This window comes from Ascaphus truei, chromosome 8 (assembly GCF_040206685.1).
Source record: "Ascaphus truei isolate aAscTru1 chromosome 8, aAscTru1.hap1, whole genome shotgun sequence".
NCBI classification, from domain to species: domain Eukaryota; kingdom Metazoa; phylum Chordata; class Amphibia; order Anura; family Ascaphidae; genus Ascaphus; species Ascaphus truei.
Genome location: NC_134490.1, coordinates 37,548,831 through 37,571,953, shown reverse-complemented (window position 1 = coordinate 37,571,953; position 23,123 = coordinate 37,548,831). Strand labels below are relative to the sequence as shown.

At 47.5% G+C, this 23,123-nt stretch overlaps 1 protein-coding gene across 4 annotated transcripts in view; it reads left to right on the top strand.

Annotated features, from left to right (window-relative positions):
* Positions 1-21,694, top strand: part of PALM (paralemmin) — a 45,968-nt gene extending 24,274 nt beyond the window's left edge. For 2 of the 4 annotated variants that reach the window (XM_075611490.1, XM_075611492.1), the window contains exons 2-9: positions 5,646-5,691; positions 6,723-6,803; positions 8,017-8,147; positions 10,992-11,109; positions 17,274-17,295; positions 17,448-17,507; positions 18,651-18,782; positions 19,933-21,694. In XM_075611490.1, coding sequence (XP_075467605.1) covers positions 5,646-5,691; positions 6,723-6,803; positions 8,017-8,147; positions 10,992-11,109; positions 17,274-17,295; positions 17,448-17,507; positions 18,651-18,782; positions 19,933-20,447 — 1,105 coding nt within the window. In that variant the 3' untranslated portion in view covers positions 20,448-21,694. Of the gene's footprint in view, positions 1-4,435; positions 5,007-5,645; positions 5,692-6,722; positions 6,804-8,016; positions 8,148-10,991; positions 11,110-17,273; positions 17,296-17,447; positions 17,508-18,650; positions 18,783-19,932 lie in introns of those variants that run through there. The other 2 variants (XM_075611489.1, XM_075611491.1) reach the window with 2 other exon arrangements.
* Positions 21,695-23,123: the final 1,429 nt, after the last annotated feature.

Sequence of the window (23,123 nt, the reverse complement as noted above, 5' to 3'; positions counted from 1 at the left end):
AATCCTGTCTCTTTCCTTTGCTCCCTTCATCTGTATTTCCCCCCCTCTCACTTAATCCCCCCTCCTCACACTCATTCCCTCCTGCCCCTGGCCACACACACAACCCCCCCCCCCACAATAATTACACACCAACCCCCCCCCCAAAAAAAACACCCCCAAATACATACAACCCCCCACCCCCAAATACATACAAAAAAATGCCCCACATAAAAAAAACTCCACCCCAAAATACATACCCCCCACCTCCCAAATACATACAACCCCACCCCAAATATATACAAACACCCCCCAAATACATAAAACCCCTTCCACCCACAAATACATACAACCCCCACCCACCCAAATATATACAAATACCCCCCCAAATACATACAAAAAAATGGCCCACATAAAAAAACTCCACCCCAAAATACATACCCCCCACCTCCCAAATACATACAACCCCACCCCCCAAATATATACAAACACCCCCCAAATACATAAAACCCCTTCCACCCCCAAATACATACAACCCCCACCCACCCAAATATATACAAATACCCCCCCCAAATACATACAACCCCCCACCCCCCAAATACATAAAAACACCCCCCAATACAAACAACCCCCCACCCCACAAATACATAAAAACACCCCCCCAAATACATAAAAACACCCCCCAAATACATAAAAACACCCCCCAAATACATATAACCCCCCACCCCCTAAATACATACAAACCCCACCCACTCCCAAATACATACAAAAAAACACCCCTCAAATACATATAACCCCGTCCCCAAAATACATATAAACGCCCACCCCCCAAATACATACAAACACCCCCCCCCCCCAAAATATATACAACACACAGACTTACCTTGGGGATGGTCTCAGGCCCCGGCTCTCCCACTCTCCCACTCTCCCACTCTCCCACTCTCCTGTGCCGGGCCTCTCTCTCTCATGTCGGAAGAGCGTGCCAACGTCAGAGAGAGGCCCTGAGCGGGACAGTGAGGGAGGCCCGCAGCTGGGGAGAGCCAGGGGCCTGGCGGCCAGACAAAGCAGTTGGACCCAACCTCTGGCCAGCCTGAAATTCTTTGCCCGGCTGCCGGTCCTCTCGTTGCCATCGGGCCTCGGCTTTCCCACGCTGATGCGGGCCTCCCTCACTGTCCCGCGCCAAGCCTCTCTCTCATGCCGGTGCACGCCGAAAGCTGGGTCCGGCTTCCGGCACGCATCGACGTCAGAGAGAGGCTCGGCATGTGCTGGCATTAGAGGATCGGCGTGGGACAGTGAGGGAGGCCCGTATCGGTGTGGGAAAAGCCGGGGTCCGATGGCAAAGAGAGAATCGGCAGCCGGGCAAAGAAGTTTGGCCCCCATCTCTGACCGGGCCCAACTTTCAGCACCGGCCAGGCCCCCCGCAGCCACCGGGACACTGTCCCAGCTCTCCCCCCCCTGTCAGTGGCCCTGGGTGACAACGCCCTCCCCCCCCCAGACTCTCTCAAACACAGACGATCCCAATGGGTTCCACATGGCTCTGATTTTCCATATGAATGTATTTATAATTAATGCATGAAAGAATCTGAACAGTGTCATGTGTCCGATTTATTAATAAGCCGTTCGATTGCATCCTTGACGCTTTCTTTTGCTATATTTAAAGTTGTGACATCCTGAGATGGGTTGTTTTTATAAAACGGAGAAATTTGACGCCAGATATGAATCACCGCCTGTTCTCCGATCTGCTGCAAAATCTCAGACCCTTCTTGATCCTTGGCTTTTTTTTTTTTAGATTCAAGGTTATGTGCGCCCCAAGTCTTTTTGAATTCCCTTAGTGTATTAGCTTCTACCAACTCTGAGAGACCATTCCATGAATCCACCGGGCCTTTCCATGAAGAAGGACTTCTTCACATCTCCCCTGAGCTTCCCACCTTTCACTGTCAGAGCGTGACCTCTTGTTCTAGCACAACAGTTGCCAACCTTACTCTACCCTGCTAGAAAATATTTGTTGGGCCAAATCCTATAACAGAAAGTGCTTAGCGTGTCACTCCAGTGAAACAATTTAGTGTTGCATGGCGCAGGAACAGTACCAGAAAGGTCCCCCCATGTCTCTACTTCTCTCCCCCCCACCCTCCTCTCTCTCTCTCCCTCTCTCTGATCGTCCTCTCTCCCCTGCCCCTCTCCATGCTCTCTCCCCCCTCTCTCCTCATCCGCCTCTGTCTCCTCCTTCCCTCATATTTCCCCCTATCCCCCTCCCCTCATACTCCTCCCTCCTCTCCCCCCGTCCCCCCTCCCTCCTCTCTCTTCTCATCCTCTACTCTGTCTCCTCCTTCCCTCCTATTTCCCCTATCCGCCTTTCTCTCTCCCATCCTTTCCTTTCTCTCCCACTCCTTCACCATTCTCCGATCTTTCCCTCCACCTCCTCTCTGATCCCATCCTCCTCTCTCCCGTCCATCCTCCTCTCTCCTTTCCCCTACTTCCGCTCTCTCCCCCATCCTCCTCTCTCTTCCCCATTTCTCTCTCACCCATCCCCCTCTCTCTTGCCCATCTTCCTCCTCTCTCTCTCCCTACAGCCCTCCTTTCTCCCTGCTCCATCCTCCAGCCTTCTCTTTCTCTGTCCGCCATATTCCCCTCTCCCTCCCACCCTCCCCTTTCTATCTCTATCCCCACCCTCTTCCTCGCTATCTCTCCCCATTCTTCTCTCTCTCGCCCTCTCTCTGATCCGACTCTCCCCCTCCATCCTTTCGCTCCACCTTCTCCTCTCTGTAAAGAGCCCCGCTACCCTCAGCGCACCTCCTCCTTACCTCGGCCCAGGCCTCAGGTGCTCCGCTTCCGCCGCCTCCTGTGGCGCGTCACCTGGGCCATTTATCAGCCGTCGGACTACGGGCGCGCATCACTCACGGAAGTTTATACCAAGCCCTCCGGTCCCGCCTCCGGTCCCGCCTCCTGGTTGCGCCCGTGCGGGGGCATCATCAGCACATCACGAACTTGCTGGACGTGCACTCTAGGTGTGTAGGTACCGCGTCACCAGCCTCCTTCTGTAAGCCCTCCCACATCCTGTCCCCTGCACCAATCGCAGCAAGCGTTCCTGATGCACCTCCTCTTGCCTTGTTCTCTTTGGTTCCTGTTTGCCTTATATGCTCAGCCATTTCACTGGTTCATCGACTGAGCATAAACCTTCCCGCTAGCGAAGTGTTCACTGCTGTCCTACCTCCACAGTCTTGTTGTGTCTCCAGATCCTTGTTCCTGACCATAGCTTTTCCTCCGGACTCCGCTCTTCTGTTCTCCTGACCTCAGCTACGTACGACCATCTGCACCTCTCCATCCTGACCCCGGCTAGCTCCTCGACGATCCGCTCCTCTCCAACACTGACCTCGGCTAAAGTACTACGACAATCCGCCTCTCTCCAATCCAGACCATAGCTAAGTACCTCCTACCATCCGCTATTCTCCTACACCGACCTTGGTAAGTCTTACTGACCATCCAGACCTCTCCTTCCCCGACCCGGCTACCTCGACCAATCTACACTCCAGGCGCACCGACGTGGCTGTGGGTTGGTGTTATATGAAATCCCCACCTCGGCCCTTCGGTCACGCCTTGTTTGTGGTGAGCACTCTGTTACTCTCTCCCTCTCTTATCCTCCTCTCACGTCCTATGGAGGTCGCAAGTGGGCCACTGTGTGTTCATTTGCATGTCATTACCCAGAATCCCTGTCTGCAGTGTATGCTAAGAGATAATGGGGAAAGGCAGGGTTGCAGACCTGTCTGAGACATGTGAATGTGCTGACAGGTGGTAATTTTATATGGAGGCCCCATAACATGCAATTTATTAGAAGCAAATATTATTTTTACTAAAACGAAACACTGTTATTTCTGGAATTATTTAGTATATATACTTGTTTCTAAAAAAAATACAAAAACACAGGGCTGATATAATGTTACACAGCAGTGATACAATGTCACATTACACTGATACAATGGGGTCTATGCACTAAGCAGCAGAAAATGGCATTCGCCAGGGTTTGAATTCGCCAAGTTTTCGCCCCTTACTGAATAGGGGTATGCATTTTTGGCGTGAAACGGGCGAGAAGTGCCTTTCCGCCGCTTACTGCATGACCCCCAATGTCACATTACACTGATACAATGGCACACAGTGACGCACAGCACTGATACAATGGCACACAGTGAGAAACAACACTGATACAATGCCACATTACACTAATACAATGTCACATTACACTGATACAATGGCACACAGTGAGACACAACACTGAAACAATGTCACACAGTGAGACACAGCACTGATACAATATCACATTACACTAATACAATGTCACATTACACTGATACAATGGCACACAGTGACGCACAGCACTGATACAATGGCACACAGTGAGACACAACACTGATACAATGGCACACAGTGACACACAGCACTGATACAATATCACATTACACTGATACAATGTCACACAGTGAGACACAGCACTGAAACAATGTCACACAGTGACACAGCACTGATACAATGTCACATAACACTGATACAATGGCACACTGTGACACAGCACTGAAACAATGTCACACAGTGAGACACAGCACTGATACAATGGCACACAGTGACACAGCACTGATACAATGTCACATTACACTGATACAATGGCACACAGTGACACACAGCACTGATACAATGGTCGTTTATCACATCAGCCAGCAATCTTCAAGCTGATGTGCTTAGTTGAATGCTCAGAGCTCTCACACACAGCCATGAATAGGTACAGAAGTACAGGTGGGTTTAATAGGTACAATGCCTGTAAATAGGTACAGTTGGAGGATGACACAGTACTTTAGGCCAGGGATGCGCAAAGTTTTTGACATGCGCCCCACTGCCTCGCAGCTCCAGCATTCGTGCCCCCCCCCACGACCCGGTGCCAAATGACGCCGTGGATCATGTGACGTGATGCCACGTGACCCCGCAGCGTCATTTGACGCCACGTTGCCATGGCGACGCGTCACCGAAGAGCCGGCTGGCAGCAGGTAAGGGATGTTACCGAGGCCTCGCGCCTCCCCCGGCATTTAATTTAAATGACTTGGGGAAGGGCGCCGGGCCTCTGTAACCGCCGCACCCCCCCTAGAAAATCTTGCGTCCCCCCAGTTTGCGCACCCCTGCCCTAGACAAAGTCTTACCAATGATTTATACAGTGTCATCACCACCCCTCCCTGCTGCTAATACCTCTCCCTATACAACCTATTGCCCTGCTGGCTTTTCCCATTGCCTACTCTGAAGTCAGCTGATATAATGACTCCCAATCCCTCTCCTCTGTAGTAGCTGACTTTATAAGCACCATTATTCCTGTATTCTGCCTTGGGATCTGTGCGCCGCAAGCAGCTGATTTTGCACTTTTTGGTATTAAATTGACGTTGAATGCAATCTACCTTCAATCATTTACCATTTTGCCTGAGACCTTGTAAGTTGCTGGATTTTAGATCGTCAGCTATTCTTTCTTTCATTCATTGGCTGTAGATGTCAGGCTTACTGGCCTGTAGTTACCTGCTTCTTCCCTACTTCCTATTTATTGGCAAGTTTGCGTGACAGATTGGGGCTGGTTAGGGCGGCCGGCGGCAGGAATAGGGTGACAGATCATGTTTTGGTAAATCCTCATTTTTATGTTACAGGATCAGCGAGTCGCAAAGTCAACAGGAGAGGCTGCAGATCATAGCGGTAAGCGTGTGTGTGAGTATGTGTTCATGCGTGTGTGGAAATAGTTATGTGTCATATGAATTCGCACTCATTCACACCTGTAACTGCACAACTACACTCACAGAACACATGAAAACATTTTAACACTAGAACACAAACACACTCCGATATGTTACTACAGCCACACTTCAAAAGACACCTTAAAGCAGCAAAAAGTGAAAAATCCTATGGTTTTTAAAATATATATATATCAGTTCTGTAGTATTAGATAATACTGTCTGCATTTTTTTTTTAACTCCTAATGCCATTTGTAATAATTTTTTTTAATGTACTGACCATCCTTTGGGTGCTAAAGCAACCATTTAGCAAGCCATATCCATTTCCTCTTTTGAAAAAGGCCCCGAAACACACACTTTTTTTTTAGCTCTGCCCTTTGGCAACAAAGTATCACAAACATCTGTTGCTGTGTTCCAAACAGCAGACTTTCTATTACCCTGAAAGCTGAAACAATAATGTATTACACTTCGTAATACAATGTTACACATAAGCTGCAGCATTTCACAGACTGAAGGCGGACATTTGGTTAGACACACAATCAGGATTTTTACAGATTTATAACAGGGGCAGCAAAGGTAAGAATGTAGAATTATACATGTTCACATGTATTAGGGTTAGAAAATAAAACAAATGGGGGGGAGGGGGGGAGTAGTATTGTTGCTTTAATTCAGAAGCGCACTTAGGCCTGGGCTATAGTGGAACGCACCCGCCTCTGCGCTCCTCGGCGATTTCCTGTCCTGCAAGCAGAGGCGACAGGGAGGCGTGTTGGGGGGCGCGGCCGTGACATCACGGAGCTGGTTCGCCCTCATTGGGCGTACCGCTCACGTGGCCGTCGTGCGGGGAAAACAAACTGGTTTCTAGCGCGAGGCGCCGGTCTCCCCGTCGCGCATGTGTGCACTATGCACAAATGCATTGGCGTAATAGTGTTTGTGCTACGTAGCTCGCGCCGTCTCCTGCACTCTGGACGCAGCTTAACACACTCACTCTTCTCTCAGGAGAAGCGGAGGCGTCAGGGGGAGATGGAGAATAAAAGACGGCAGTTGGAGGATGACAGAAGACAGCTGCAGCATCTCAAGGTGAATCTGACACACTAATCCTTCACTCTCCTTGTCCAGAATCATTGCAGGGGTTGGGTTACCCTCAGTGTATATGGCCCCTATTCAAGAAGCTCAAAGGATAACATTATTTCACACAAAGTGTGGGAATTGAACCCAGAAATTGTATGTATTGAATTCCAGCACCAAAACCACAGCCAACACCCCTCTACACTGTCCCATTACAGTGTAACTGCCCTGTGTATCTGCCCCCTGTAAAGCCTGTAATATAGTGCGTGCGCTACCGTGCGCACATCAGTGATAATTGCCTGTGTGAGCCTGACGTTGCTATAGTTAGAGACGTGCGCGCTTGCTGTGAGCGTTGGCGCTGCAGATCGGAGCAAATACAAGAAATTTGTATTTTCACACTGTTCCCGTGCCACATGATGCTGTGAGCCAATCATAGTGCGGCCTAACGCTGTGACATCATAGCCACGCCTCCTAGCCGGGCACATCACCACTTGCCCTATAGACACTCAACGCGCGCAACATGCAACGCCGTGCGCGCAATATATTACAAGCCTTACATTGTAACTGCCCCGCGTTACAGTGTACCTGCCCCATGTTACATTGTAACTGCCCCGCGTTACAGTGTACCTGCCCCATGTTACATTGTAACTGCCCCGCGTTACAGTGTACCTGCCCCATGTTACATTGTAACAGCCCCGCATTACAGTGTACCTGCCCCATGTTACATTGTAACTGCCCCGCGTTACAGTGTACCTGCCCCATGTTACATTGTAACAGCCCCGTGTTAGTGTACCTGCCCCATGTTACATTGTAACTGCCCCGTGTATCTGCCCCGTGTTACAGAGTACCTGCCTGTGTTACATTGTAACTGCCATGTGTATCTGCCCCATGCTACAGTGTACCTGCCCCATGTACCATTGTAAGTGCCCCGTGTACCATTGTAACTGCCCCGTGTACCATTGTAACTGCCCTGTGTAACTGCCCCGTGTACTATTGTAACTGCTCTGTGTAACTGCCCCGTGTACCATTGTAACTGCCCTGTGTAACTGCCCCGTGTACCATTGTAACTGCCCTGTGTAACTGCCCCGTGTACCATTGTAACTGCCCTGTGTAAGTGCCCCGTGTACCATTGTTACTGCCCTGTGTAAGTGCCCCGTTTACCATTGTAACTGCCCTGTGTAACTGCCCCGTGTACCATTGTAACTGCACAGAGGTTTCTCCTCAGTCCAAGGCCCTGAGAGAACGGTGGCTGCTGGAGGGGGCTCCGGCTCCCACCCCTGAGGAGGAAGAAGCCACTCGGAGGCAGATGCAGGAGGACAAGGAGAGGACCCAGGAGCTTGAAGAGACAATTCAGAGGTACGGGGTGGAGCGGGGAGCATAGCATCGCCATATATATAGATACATACATACATACATACATAGATACATACATACATACATACACATTGAATAGTCTATATTTTCTATATACACCTTATAGCTGTATGTTTAGTGTGTGTGTGTGTGTGTGTGTGTGTGTGTGTGTGTGTGTGTGTGTGTATGTGTGTATATATATATATATGTAAATATATGTATATATATATATATATACATACACACACACACACACACACACACACACACACACACACACACACACACACTGGTCGACAAATCACCAAAAAATCTACTCGCCGAACAAAAAAATCTACTCGCCACCTAGTACCACACGTGTGCTGCTTGGGCCAATAGGAGCTCGCCACGATGTTAAATCCACTCGCCCGGGGCATGCAAATGTATAAGTTTGTCGAACACTATATATATATATATATATATATATATATATACACACACATACAGTGGTGTGAAAAAGAAAGTACACCCTCTTTGAATTCTATGGTTTTACATATCAGGACATAATAACAATCATCTGTTCCTTAGTAGGACTTAAAATTAGGTAATTACAACCTCAGATGAACAACAGCACATGACATATTACACCGTGTCATGATTTAAAAAAAAAAAAAAGCGAAAATGGAGAAGCTATGTGTGAAACTAAGTACGCCCTTACTGCTTCCATAGGAATTAAGATGCTAAGTAGCAGACAGGTGCTGCTAATCAAATGCCCTTGATTAATTGATCATCAGCAAGTGTTACCACCTCTATGAAAGCCGAAGTTTTAGCAGTTTGCTGGTCTGGAGCATTCAGGTGTGTGTTAACACAATGCCAAGGAGGAAAGACATCAGCAATGATCTTAGAGAAGCAATTGTTGGTGCCCATCAATCTGGGAAGGGTTATAAGGCCATTTCCAAACAATTTAAAGTCCATCATTTTACAGTGAGAAAGATTATTCAAAAGTGGAAAACATTCAAGACAGTTGCCAATCTTCCCAGGAGTGGACCTCCCAACAAATTCACCCCAAGGTCAGAACGTGCAATGCTCAGAGAAATTGCAAAAAAAAACAAGAGTTACATCTCAGACTCTACAGGCCTCAGTTAGCATGTTAAATGTTATAGTTCATGACCTTACAATTAGAAAAAGACTGAACAAGTATGGTTTGTTTGGAAGGGTTGCCAGGAGAAAGCCTCTTCTCTCTAAAAAGAACATGGCAGCACGGCTTAGGTTTGCAAAATTGCATCTGAACAAACCACAAGACTTCTGGAACAATGTCCTTTGGACATACGAGAACAAAGTGGAGATGTTTGGCCATAATGCACAGCGCCACATTTCAGCATATCAGCACAAACACCTCATACCAACTGTCAAGCACGGTGGTGGAGGGGTGATGATTTGGGCTTGTTTTGCAGCCACAGGACCTGGGAACCTTGCAGTCATTGAGTCGACCATGAACTCCTCTGTATACCAAAGTATTCTAGAGTCAAATGTGAGGCCATCTGTCCTACAGCTAAAGGTTGGCCTAAATTGGGTCATGTAGCAGGACAATGATCCCAAGCACACCAGCAAATCTACAACAGAATGGCTGAAAAAGAAAAGAATCAAGGTGTTGCAATGGCCCAGTCAAAGTCCAGACTTCAACCCGATTGAAATGCTGTGGCTGGACCTTAAGAGAGCTGTGCATAAACATACAGTATGCCCACAAACCTCAATGAACTGAAGCAACGATGTAAAGAAGAGTGGGCCAAAATTCATCCACAATGATGTGAGAGACTGATAAAGTCATACAGAAAACGATTACTTCAAGTTATTGCTGATAAAGGTGGTTCTACAAGCTATTGAATCATAAGGTGTACTTAGTTTTTCACACATGGCTTCTCCATTTTGGCTTTATTTCTGTTAAATAAATCATGACACAGTGTAATATGTCATGTGCTGTTGTTCATCTGAGGTTGTATTTACCTAATTTTATGACTTGCTAAGGAACAGGTGATTGTTATTATGTCCTGATATGTAAAACCATAGAATTCAAAGAGGGTATACTTTCTTTTTCACACCACTATATATATATATATATATATATATATATATATATATATATATATATATATATATATATATATATATATATATATATATATATATATATATATATATATATATATATATATATATATATATATATATATATATTATCCGACACTAATAGACTGGTGCTTGTACCGTAAAAATGATAGAGCAAACGTTACCAACACGATTGATGCTGGTCTTAGCTACAGTAATTATGTTATTTACCTGCATTTTCGCGCGATTTGTCTGTTTTCAATTACTGGGTGTGGTTTATGTCACTAGGGTGGTGGGTATATATGTTACTGGCTTTCACTTGTCCGCTGCACCCCCCCTGAGGAAGATCCCCCTGTGCGGATCGAAACGTTGGTCATATGTGCTAATATTCCCAATACAACTATTGTTTTTAGATACGAGCTGAGTGCTGTCGCCTCTTTGCCACCTTTACTTTTTAAATGTGTGTTTGTGTGTCTGTGTGTGTGTGTGTGTGTGTGTGCAGACACTATCTATATAAATATACACATATATATATATATTGCATACCAGGGCGTGGTTGTGTCTATATATACATACATACCTCGATATGCACAGTGTACTGTATGTGTGTGTGTGTGTGTGTGTGTGTATATGTGTGTTGCAAGATACCACATGGCATTGAATGGGAGTTAACGCTTCCTGTGCTGTAGGGAGGGTCCTACAGAGACCTGTCCTTCTGTATCACACTGCCACCCTCGCCCCCTCTTTTGCCCTCCTCCACAGTCTGGAGATAGAACTGGAGCTTCTAGAGAACGGGATGTCGAGCGCATCCACCAAAGAGAGCTTGGCAGAGGAGCCAGTCCCGACGGCGCCACAGGGCCAAGAGACCAGGGGCCACAAGGTCAGGGGCCCGGCACAGTCAAGTCATGTGTTTAACCTGCTCAGTGCTGAAGAAGGGTGCATGTCATCCAGCAGCAACAGAGAAACAATGTAATAGGGAAACTTGATAAGGAATATATATATATATATATATATATATATATATATATATATATAGTTTTATATATATAGTTATATATAGTACAGGTATCTGTACCGTGTTAACCGAGCTTAATAATCAAAAACGAATAGACAATACCGTTCTGTTGCTAACATAATGCTTTTATTTGTGCGAGCTTTCTCAAGTAAATAAGCCTGTCACGGGAGACCAGGTTATTTCCACCTTTTTATCAGGATCATTCATTGAGCAAAACAAGGTAATGAAATAATGTGTAATTTATTCGGCATAAATTCGCTTACACACAATGGAACACAAAATACAGACAAAAAGATACACTTACTTTGGGACTGGGGTCAAAAACGAGACTTTCCTAGGTGCAGGGAACGCTATGGAAGAGTTTTACCCTGACCGGGACTTAGGGCCTCATGCAGTAAGCGCCGCAAAAGTGCTCTCGGCAGGGGTTCAATATCGGCATGATTTTGGCGATTTGCCCTTGCAGTATTCAGGAAGGGCCGAATACCTGGCGAATCACTGCGAAAGCAAAACGCCGAGTAGCCGGTGGCGAGAAAGTCTGTCTTACGATAGCCTGGCGATACGCCGTCCCCTGCCGAGATGTCAGCAGAGAGAGATTCGCCACTCACTCTGCGCAAACATCGGCAAAATAAAAAATCTTTCTAAACAATTTTTATTCATAGTGTAGATGTGCAGGGGGTCTCCGGAGCTGAACCGCATTGGTTTTAGGTCTGGGGACCCCCTGCTTCCCGAGATACAGGCCCCTTTATGAGGTGCCGGTATCCCTCTGCATTTAAATGTCCCGATCAAGTGACCGCGGAATGTAAACAAAGCAGAGGGATACCGGCACCCCCTAAAGTGGCCTGTATCTCAGGAAGCAGGGGGTCCCCGGACCTAAAACCAAAGCGGTTCAGCTCCGGAGACCCTCTGCACATCTACACTATGAGTAAAACACACATATAAATAAACAATCATTCCTTACCTTTGCGGCTATCTGCTATGGTAATGAAGCAGCATTAATGTATTTTTAATAATAGTGTACGGGAGCAGGGGATCCCCTGAGCTGAACCGCATTGATTTGTGGATCAGGGACCCCCTGCTTCCCGAGTTACAGGCCCCGGTATGTGTCATCGGGTGCCAGTGTCGCCGCCATCTTTATAGAGCCCACTTTGCGTCTTGATATTAACCGCTAAGGTCATGAAGGGGTCAAGTTCAACCGCAACCCCCCCGCAAGCCCTAAACAGCCACCAAGGGCCAAATACCCCCTTCACCCACTCCCGCTACCCACAATAAACCTGGCACGGCTGGTTAACCCCTTCATTGCCTTAGCGGTTAGCACTGGGGAAGGACCAGCACAGATAACATTCCAAGAGACACTGTTTTTAAGTAATCCTTGCTTCATTCATTGTAACATCGCCGGAAGAAGAGATCAGTGTATCTCGAAAGCTCGCACAAATAAAAGCATTTCGTTAGCCACAGAACGGTATCATCTATTTATTTTTTGATTATTTAAGCTCGGCTAACACGGTACTGATACCTCTACATATATATATATATATATATATATATATCAAATGGAAATATTACTGTGTGCTCATTTGCATGTCTTAGACAGGTCTGCAACCCTAATCTTTTTTTATGTGTATATTGACATATATATGCATGTGTATAGCAGGGTTGTACACATAAAGTTATGCTATTGTGTCCCTGCCCTGAAGAGCTTCCAATCAAATAGTTTGCTGTTTGAGGCGCAGAGAGGTAAGGTGACACTCCTCACTTCAAAGACAGAATCGCCTTTAAAAAAAAAAAATATATATATATATATATATATATATATACACAAATAGAGAACAGAAAAAATGGCATTTTGGAACTGACTTTCCCTGCCTGGAGCTGCATTTTTAACTTCGATTTATCCTGTAAAGTGTGTCCGTGTCCTGCATAATACACACCAAGATCACTCCCTGTATGTGTGTCTGATTGGGTGGGGGTCTCAGGGCTTCTGATCGGGATGAGTGGAAGCGCATCTCCTCCTGGTGGCTCTAGGTGGTACTGCACCCAGAGGCATGAAATATCTTTTTAGCTTTATAATTACATTTTATATACAGTTTATATAGCGCCACTCCCAGTAACCAACCTCACACTGATGTGACCCAAAATGTCGAAATAACTGTCCTCTCGGTGAGTAGGGTTACTGGCTTTGCACTTCTTTAACCCAGGCTGTGCTGAAAAGCTGTGTAATACGGCAGGCATAAGCTTATAGGGCTCCTTGTTATAATGGACAATGGCGTGGTGCTCCTCCTCTCCTCTCTCTGCCGTTACCGAACCCTTCCTATTTCTCTGTCTCTTGCTTTTCCGTCCTTTGAGGCTCACACTGTCCAGATCTTCTCTCCTCCTCCCCTTCCACGTGGCGGTCATCAATCGCCCACCTACCTCTAGACATCCCCCCTCTGCCTTTCTGTCTCACTTTGAATCCTGGTTCTCTTTCTTTCTCGCCTCAGACTCCCCTGTTCTTCTCCTTTGGGAGTTCAACTGCCACATTGATGACCCCTCTCTCCCTTGGGCTTCCCGCTTTCTCTCTCTAACCTCTTCTTTTGGCCTTCACCAGTGGACTGAAGCCAGCACCCACAAGGATGGCTACTACCTAGACTTGGTTTTCACTAAAAACTTTTCTCTCTCTGATTTCTCCATTTCCCCCTTTCCTCTCTCTGACAATCACCTAATTTTCTCCATCTCCATCTCCCCCTCACTTCTGCAGAGAACTGTGCTCTATTAACATACCAGCCTTTGATTCCACTTTACGCTCCTCCCTCTCCTCTCTCAGTTCTGTTCCAGACATCCTGGTCAGGAACTACAACTCTGCCTTATCCTCCTCTCTCAATCTACATGCCCCGCTCCATCTCTGCCGTCCTCGCCTTTCTAACCCCAGACCCTGACTAAATTCCCACACGTGCATGCTGCGTTCCTCCACTCGTTCCTCTGAACGCCTCTGGAGGAAATCTCACACTCTTGCAGACTTCCTTCACTACAAATTTATGCTGTCCTGTTTCATCTCTGCCCTCTCTCACGCTAAACAAACCTACTTTTCTTCACTAATCAACACACCCAAGTCTAACCCACGACGACTCTTCTCTGTCTTTGACTCTCTACTCACACCACCCTCAGCTGCCTCTTCTTCTTCCACCATCTCACCTCAGGATTTTGATGACTATTTTAAGGAAAAGGTGGAATCCATACGTCAGAACATCCCGTCTGTTTCTTCCCCCCATCTTACACTGCTTCCTAACTCTCCTCCTGCCTTCCTTGACTCTTTTTCCGCTATCTCAGGGAAGGATGTGTCACTGCTGAACTCCTCTTCTCCCTCTACAACATGCCTTCTTGACCCCATTCACTCCCATCTCCTAAAACCTCTTGCACCTACTATAATCCCTACGCTCACACAGATTTTTTAACTCCTCCCTCTACTCCGGCACCTTTCCATCCTCCTTCAAACATGCAACAGTTATACCATTACTCAAAAACAGCAAGCTTGACCCTACCTGTCTTTCTAACTATCGACCCGTCTCTCTCCTGCCTTTTGCCTCTAAACTCCTTGAACGTCTTGTATTCTCTCGCTTGCTCCACTTTCTCAACACCTATTCTCCCTAGACCCTCTACAATCTGGCTTCCGCACTGCTCACTCGACTGAAACAGCCCTCACTAAAATATCTAATGACCTCCACGCTGCCAAAGACTGAGGTCATTACACTCTGCTCATATTACTCGACCTCTCTGCAGCATTTGACATTGTGGACCACCCTCTTCTCCTTCACATTCTCCATACTTTTGGTATTCGGAACAAAGCTTTATCCTGGATCTCATCTTACCTCTCCCATCGTACTTTCAGTATCTCTTTTGCTAACACCTCTTCCACCTCTATTGATCTCTGTGTAGGCATACCTCAGGGCTCTGTCCTGGGACCTCGTCTCTTTACACACTCTCTCTAGGTGACCTAATCACATCTCTTGGGTTTAAATATCACCTCTATGCTGGCACAAATGTACTTTTCAACTCCTGACCTTACACCTGCTGTATAGACCAAAGTTTCTGAATGTCTCTCTGCGATATCATCCTTGATGGCCCTCCGCCGACTCAAACTTAACATGGCAAAAACAGAGCTCCTCATATTTCCTCCCAAACCTGGCTCTACTACCTCCTTCCACATTACTGTTGGAACTACGATCATTCACCCAGTAGCCCAAGCACGCTGCCCAGGGGTCACACTCAACTCCTCTCTCACATTCGCCCCAAACATTCAAAACGTATCTAAAACCTGTCGCTTTTTCCTCCGCAATATTACAAAGATACGCCCTTTCCTCAGTTACTCGACTGCTAAAACTTTGACTTAGGCCCTCATTCTCTCCCGTCTCGACTACTGTAACCTCCTGCTGTCCGGCCTTCCTGCCTCTCACCTGTTACCCCTACAATCTATCCTAAACACTGATGCCAGAATCACTCTACTCTTTCCTAAATCTGTCTCAGTGTCTCCCCTGCTGAAATCACTCTCCTGGCTTCCTATCAAATCCCAGATCTCGTACTCAATTCTCTTCCTCACTTTTAAAGCTTTACACTCTTCTGCCCCTCGTTACATCTCAGCCCTAATTTCTCGCTATGCACCATCATGACTCTTGCGTTCTGCTCAAGGATGCTCTGCTCTCTACCCCCTTTATATTTAAAGCCCTCTCCCACTTTAAACCTCTCACTGACTGCCCCACACCTCTGGAATGCCCTTCCCCTCAATACCCGACTAGCACCCTCTCTATCCACCTTTAAGACCCACCTTAAGACACATCTGCTTAAAGAAGCATATGAGTAGCACTGGATAATCATGGACACATGACACAAAGCTATTCTGAACACATGATACATAAAGCTTGGCCCCCTGCAGACGCACTTACCAGAACTCCCTCCTACTGTCTCTGTACGTTCTGCCTACTAATTAGATTGTAAACTCTTCAGACCAGGGACTCCTCTTCCACAATGTTACATTTATGCCTGAAGCACTTAATCGAGTGATCTGTTATTTGTATTATTTGTTATTTATATGATTGTCACGTGTATTACTGCTGTGAAGCGCCATGTACACTAATGGCACTATATAAATAAAGAAGTGAATAGGAGATCCAGGGCACTACGGATTTTTGAAAAGAAATGTATTCTTTCAGTGGCACACACAAAAAGTGTGTGCCACTGAAAGAATACATTTCTTTTCAAAAATCCGTAGTGCCCTGGATCTCCTATTCACTTCTGTATACTCAGGGTCTCACCAGGTTTTTCCCTGAACCAAGGTGCACCGGTACCTAAAATACGCAAGTATTTTGCTTATATCATATAACATTTGGTGTGCAAGACTGAATCTTTACACTACTATATAAATAAAGACATGCATACATACAAGAAGCAAAAGGTGACACACTGCGAGTGCTCATCTGCGTGTCATTACCCAGAATCCCCGGCTGAAGTGGAAGCATTGCATGCTAAGAGATAATGGGGACGGCGGGGCTGCAGACCTGTCTGAGACACGTGACTGTGCTCACACGTGGTACTTTTATTTGTTGTACATTAATGTGCGGGAAAAAGCCAAAGTTGCGCAGGGAGTTTGCAAAATTGCGCTATTTAGCACGTTTCTGCTCCATTTACTTGCATTGCAAATCGCACAATAACACGTTTAAACAGATCCAATAATGGATGCAGCACCTCTGCTGTATGTGTATAAAACCGGTATGTTTTCGATGTTAGAGATTAGGAGCAGTGTCTAAAGTGCCATTAAAAGAACAGTGGTACTGTGTATCATACCTGAAATACCTTTTAGACACCGGAGGAGTCAATTTTAGGCTTTGTTTGGAAAATGTTCCTGCTATAATAATGTTGTGACCACAGGTAAGTGAAGATGTCATATTAAACAAATCCTGTTTTTTTAAAGGGAAAAGTGTTGGTCTAGCTTAGCGAATAAGAAGCAGTGGTACTGTGCATTTTTACACGGATCCCACTAATTTCCTTTTGTTACTTTGCAGACTCCCGTGAACATGGCCAGGGGTAAGTCCAGCTCTCTCTCTGATTGGTCCCTGTGTGTGTGGGGGTCTTTTCTCCGATTGGCCTTTGTGTGATTTGTCCATTTCTGGGAAGTGGGGACCCCTCTGATTTGTCCCTGTGAGCGAGGTTGTAACATATGATTCTTCTCTCCTCAGGCCAGAATGCCTCAAAGTCCCCGGCTCACAAGTCAGAGAGTCCAGACATGATGAGGGCAGGTGAGCAGAGCCCTGAGCAAGGCACAGCTCCGCCCCCTGCCAGGCGAGAGTGATGTGCAACACTACACCCTGCGCTGGGCGCTGCTTGGCTTTCAGGGCTTCAATAATGGTGGCATGGCTGGGCTGTCCCTGCTCACACACAGTGTCACACAATTTTGATACAATGTTATACAGCACTGATAGTATCTTACAGTAACTGTAGAATGTCACACTGTCACACAGCACTGAGATAGTGTCACACAGTAACTAAACAATGTCAAGTCCAGACAAGTGATAGTGACACCTAATATTGATACAATGTCACACAGCTCTGATACAGTGCCATAGGGGATATACAGTGTCACTCAGTATTGATACAATGTAATTGTTACACAGTACTGATACAATATCACACAGCACTGATACAATGTCACTCACACACAGACTGCACTGATAAAATGTCACACAGTAACACACAGCACTGATATGTGACACAACACTGATACAATGTCACGTTGCACTGATACAAAGGCATACAGTGTCACTCGGTATTGATGCAATGACACTGCACTGATACAATGGCACACTGCATGTATACAATATTACATAGTGACACAGCACTGACAAAGTCACACCGGGATGATATAATGTTAAACAGCACTGATAAAATGTCACATTACACTGATACAATGGCACACAGTGACACACATCACTGATTCAGGTTCACTTAGTATTGATACAATATCACACAGTGAGACACACACACACAGATAGAACAGATACAATGGTACACAGCACTGACACAATGTCACATAGTGCTGATAAAAATGTTACACAGCACTGATACAATGGCACACATGGTGCTGATACAATGCCACACAGCACTGATAATCACAACATGAATGTTGCTGCCGGTACACAGATCCCGAAGCTGCTCCCCTGGACACTGTGCAGACAAAGTGAGAGTAGAGAGGGGATTAGTGATTCCCCACCTTCTATCTGGCCTCCCGCAGGGCTGTCTGTCTCCCTGCTTTGCTGCTCTCCCTCCGAGCCCTGCTTCCCTCCGCCTGCCTCTGCTGGCTGCTTCTCAGCACTGCGGGTGGCGAGTTTGGGGACTGGGCTGGCGTTGCGGGGGTTAATGCCGCTGTCCTGTTTCTATCCCAGCCATGTACTCTGTGCAGATCACAGTAGAGAAGGACAGAGTCACAGGGGAGACAAAAGTCCTCTCCAGCAACACTGTGCTCCCTCAAAAACGCCTCCTGCAGGGGGTCAAGGTGTATGAAGATGAGCGAAAAGGTAGGGTCAGTAGAGGAGATGCAGGGGGTTTCTGATACCCCCCTAATACCATGCGTAGATAAGGGTACGTTCACCAATCTGCAAGGAACTTTAACACTGTATCCCGTGGAAGTTAATAAACTTAGATTGTAAGCTCTGCGGGGCAGGGTCTCCTTTAGTCTTATGTCATTTACCTGTTGCACTTATTCCCATTGTTTGCACTGCACGTTATATACCTCACATGGAATTGTTCTAAAGCGCTGTGCACATAGTTGGCACTATATAAATACTATTATACATACATACAAGTGTAAATGACATTGCACATTGGCTTATCCTTTAATTAGTCAACTGTATTTGCCCGAAGCACTTCTGTTGGAAGATTGCTCCCTGCATCTACTACACCCAGGGTAGTAACCCACGGGGTCACAATGAATGAATCAAATCAGATCTACAATTAGCGATAAGAAGTTAAGCATTTGTTACCCTCCCCAACCCCCCACTCCGGGTTACAAGTAACTTCTCTCCCTGCAAATTCGCACTCACTGGTCTGTAGTTACCATCCGCCTATCTACTGCCATGTGGTTTACTCTGGACTTCCGGAACCAAAGTGGTCCACTGAATGGGTCTGTCACTGGTTCTAGTAGCATCTCTGTAACCCTGTCGCTGTCTGAAGGACTTGAATAGCTGTCTATTATCACTCGCTCCTTTATTAACTTTCTCCCTATTCTTTATTCTGTTCTCTCCGTCTCCTTCATTTCTCACTGTCTGTCTTTTACGCTCCCAGTGTTCCCTCTTAGAATCTCGTCTCCCGTTTCTCACTCTCACCCCATTCCTCACTCTCTCTTCCCCCATTTATCACTATCTCCCCCCGCCAGTTTCTCACTCTTTCCCTGTTAATCACTTTCTCCCCCCCATTTCTCACTATGTTCCTCCTGCCGTTCTCACTCTCCCCCCGTTTTTCACTCTCCCCCCGTTTCTCAGTCTCTCCCCCCCATTTCTCACTGTCTCCCCCCCCCCATTTCTCATTCTCTCCCTACTGTCGCCTCATCTCTCACATTCTCTGTCCTCTCTTGCTCCCTATCTTCTCATTGTCTCCTGTTCTCACTCCCTTCTGCCCCTCTGTTCACTCTTCCTCTCTCTCACACTCTCTCCTCTTTTCCCCATGCAGTGGTGCACGCGGTGAGGTCGGAGGTTGGTGCCCCAGATGAGTCCGTCCATCTGCTCAGCTCATTGGAGGTGGAAGATATGATCCACAAAGCAGAGGAGGCCACTCTCAGCGAGATCTCCCTGATCTCTGATGATAAAAGCCCCGTCCAGAGAGCCTCTCCCCGCAAGGAGATCCCTGGATTGCAGGCGCGAACCCCGCAGACCCCGCCGGGCCCCGAGCCCCCCGTCACCATGATCTTCATGGGTTACCAGAATGTGGAGGACGAGAACGAGACAAAGAAGGTGCTGGGTCTGGAAGAGTCCATCAAGGCCGAGCTTGTGGTCATCGGCGATGGGGATCCCCAGCCGTCCACTGATGGGGACCTACCAGGGAAGACCCAGCACCCTCCCAACGGGAACCCTGCCGACCCCCCCAAGGAGGAGAAGCCGGAGACCAATGACATGGGGCCACCCAAGGGAGGGGAGCAGGATCTGACCTTGAAGAAGCAGCGCTGCAAGTGTTGTAGTGTGATGTAAACGAGGGGAAGGGGGGTGGGGTGCTGCTCCAAACTCCCTCCCCTACCCACAGCCTGGGAGGGGGTCTGCTCCTCCCCATAGCCTGGGGATTCTCCTTTCCCTCAAACCTGGGAGTGGGCTTCTCCTTCACCCTCAGTTTGAGAGGTAGGCTGCTTCTATCTCGCCTCTGCAGTCTGAAGTGAAGCTTCCACCCCTCCTCCAAACTGATGTGGGGCTCCTCATCCCCCCCCTCCAATCTTGGGAGAGGGGTCTCTGTATACTCCAGCCCTCTAACCCAGGATGTGGGCTGCTCCTATCCCTCCAACCTAGAAGAGTACGGGTGGTGTAGCTCCCGACATCCCCCCCCCCCCAAACTAGGACGATACTCTTTCCCCTCCTAACATGGTGTGTGTGTGGGGGGGCTCCTCTTACTCCCAAACTAACCCTCCTGTACAGCCATAAATATTAAAACCACAAAGACTGAACAGTCCAGTCCTGCTCCACCCTGCACCTCCGCCTCCTCTAAGAAGAATTTGCAGCTCAATATATACTGATGCCGCAACTGCCATTTTTATATATGATTGGGGAGGACCACTGAGTGTACCTCCAGAGATTCTCCTCAACCATCCCCGAGACCCCCACCTACGCCTGTCCTGCACCTCCCACTGTCAATCCTAATATCAGTCCTGTGGCTGTCGGTAGTACCAGCCCCTTGTGGGATAAGAGGGGGGTCTCTCAAGAAAGCTGAAACATCAATGGGTTGTCTATCAAATGCTACAAAAGTCCCCCCACAAACTGCATAGGATTTATCAAAGAACAAAATCCCACTGCTTTCTTTTTATTTTAAATCCTGCGCTGTTCTTCGCATTAGTGATTTGCAGTCGGGAGACTGTACTGGAGCGATGCTCTTCTGGCTGCAGGAAGCTGTAGCATTACAGAGCGACACTCACACAAGTTTGTGATGGGATCCCAGGTTACATGACATACTGAACCCGCTCTGGTGTTTAACCCTCTGTGTGACTGTGTCAGCTGTTTCCAGTTGGCCTAGTGAGTCCGTCAGGACACTGGAGGGTGTGGGGGCTGCGGATTCCAGGCTGGACATTCATATTGGTGCCTCTGTCCCCTGCTATGGACCCCATGCCCTGCCTGATACAGACCCGGCCTCATCCCCGCTGCCTGATCCCCCCAGCTGCTCATCCTCGCCGGGTTTCCAGACCAACTCGTTGTAAAAATGATCTCAGTAAGCAAATAAACGGTGTCGGTTAATCTCTTGGCTGCTGTGTGCTTTGTGTCTGCTTCTAACATGCACACGTATGTAAACATGCAGTAATACACAGGCACTCACATCTATACATACAGACACACACAGAGATTGTTACACTGACACACATGCACACAGACGTACATACAAACATGTTTAAAGTTACACATGTTGACTCAGATACACGTATATATGTACATGTGAAAAGTGACACAAACAAAGACATTCACTTGGGCATAGACTCACATAACATTAATAAACAGACGTGTGTGTGTGTGTGTGTGTGTGTGTGTGTGTGTGTGTGTGTGTGTGTGTGTGTGTGTGTGTGTGTGTTTAGTTAAGTTATGGTGGGTAAAAAAAGTGACAAAAACCCTCCACAGTAAAGCATATAGCAAATTGAAATATTACTGTATGCTCATTTGCATGTCTTAGGCATGTCTGCAACCCCGCCTTTCACCATTATCACCCAGCACACAGTACTTCCACTGCAGCAAGGGATTCTGGGAAATGACATGCAAATGAGCACACAGTGCCACAAGGGTTGCAGACCTGTCTAAGGCTTTGGTCCCGCTGCGTCCGGCGGCGCTCGCGACAGCGGGCCACCAGCCCCTTCCCTCCAGTCTGGAGGTCCCCGCTGGCTCCTTCAGGAGTGGCTGACTGCGTGCTGTGACGCGTCAGCCAGCCAGAGCTACAAGGAGCTTATGTTTTCGGCGAGTGTTGCGTCACGTGACACGCAAGGGAACCAATCACGGGCTGGATCCCAGCATCCAATCCGATTTCCCCGCCCCTCCGATTCCCCCCCCCCCCCTCCGATTTCTCCCTTCTGCTCCTCCGATCCTCCTTCCGATTCCGGGCTCCAGGAGTGAGAGAGGGACCGACGGGGGGGGGGGGGGGGAGATACCGACGGGGGGGGGGGGGGACCGACAGCACGAGAGCCCTCCGTTCAAACCACTCCCCCCCCCCCCGCTCAAACCATGCCCCCCCGGCTACCACTCCCTATAGACCGCAGGTAGCGGTCAATTGCCTTTCAGCGCGCTGCCTGCATGCAGTACGGGCGCGCTGACTGAGGGAGCGGGGCCTTAGCCTTAGACATCCAATGAGCATACAGTAATATTTCCATTTGATATATATATATAATATTTTACTATGTATACAGAGTACACACACACAGTTATTTACTAAAATCTCCTTGCTATAAGAATCGGTGCAAAATCAACACCAAATTGATCAGGAGAAACTCCCCGCTGATGATATTGGGATTCCTTAACTCGGATAAAGCTGGTGTTGTTTTTTTGCACTGGTTTACCTCCAGGAGACTTTAGTAGATAGACCATTCAGTGACTCACATACATGCATAAAATGTACATATGTATAGTGACACAGACACACCCTGCCAGACACACAGACTGTGAACAAGGAACAGGTCTGCTTCAGTC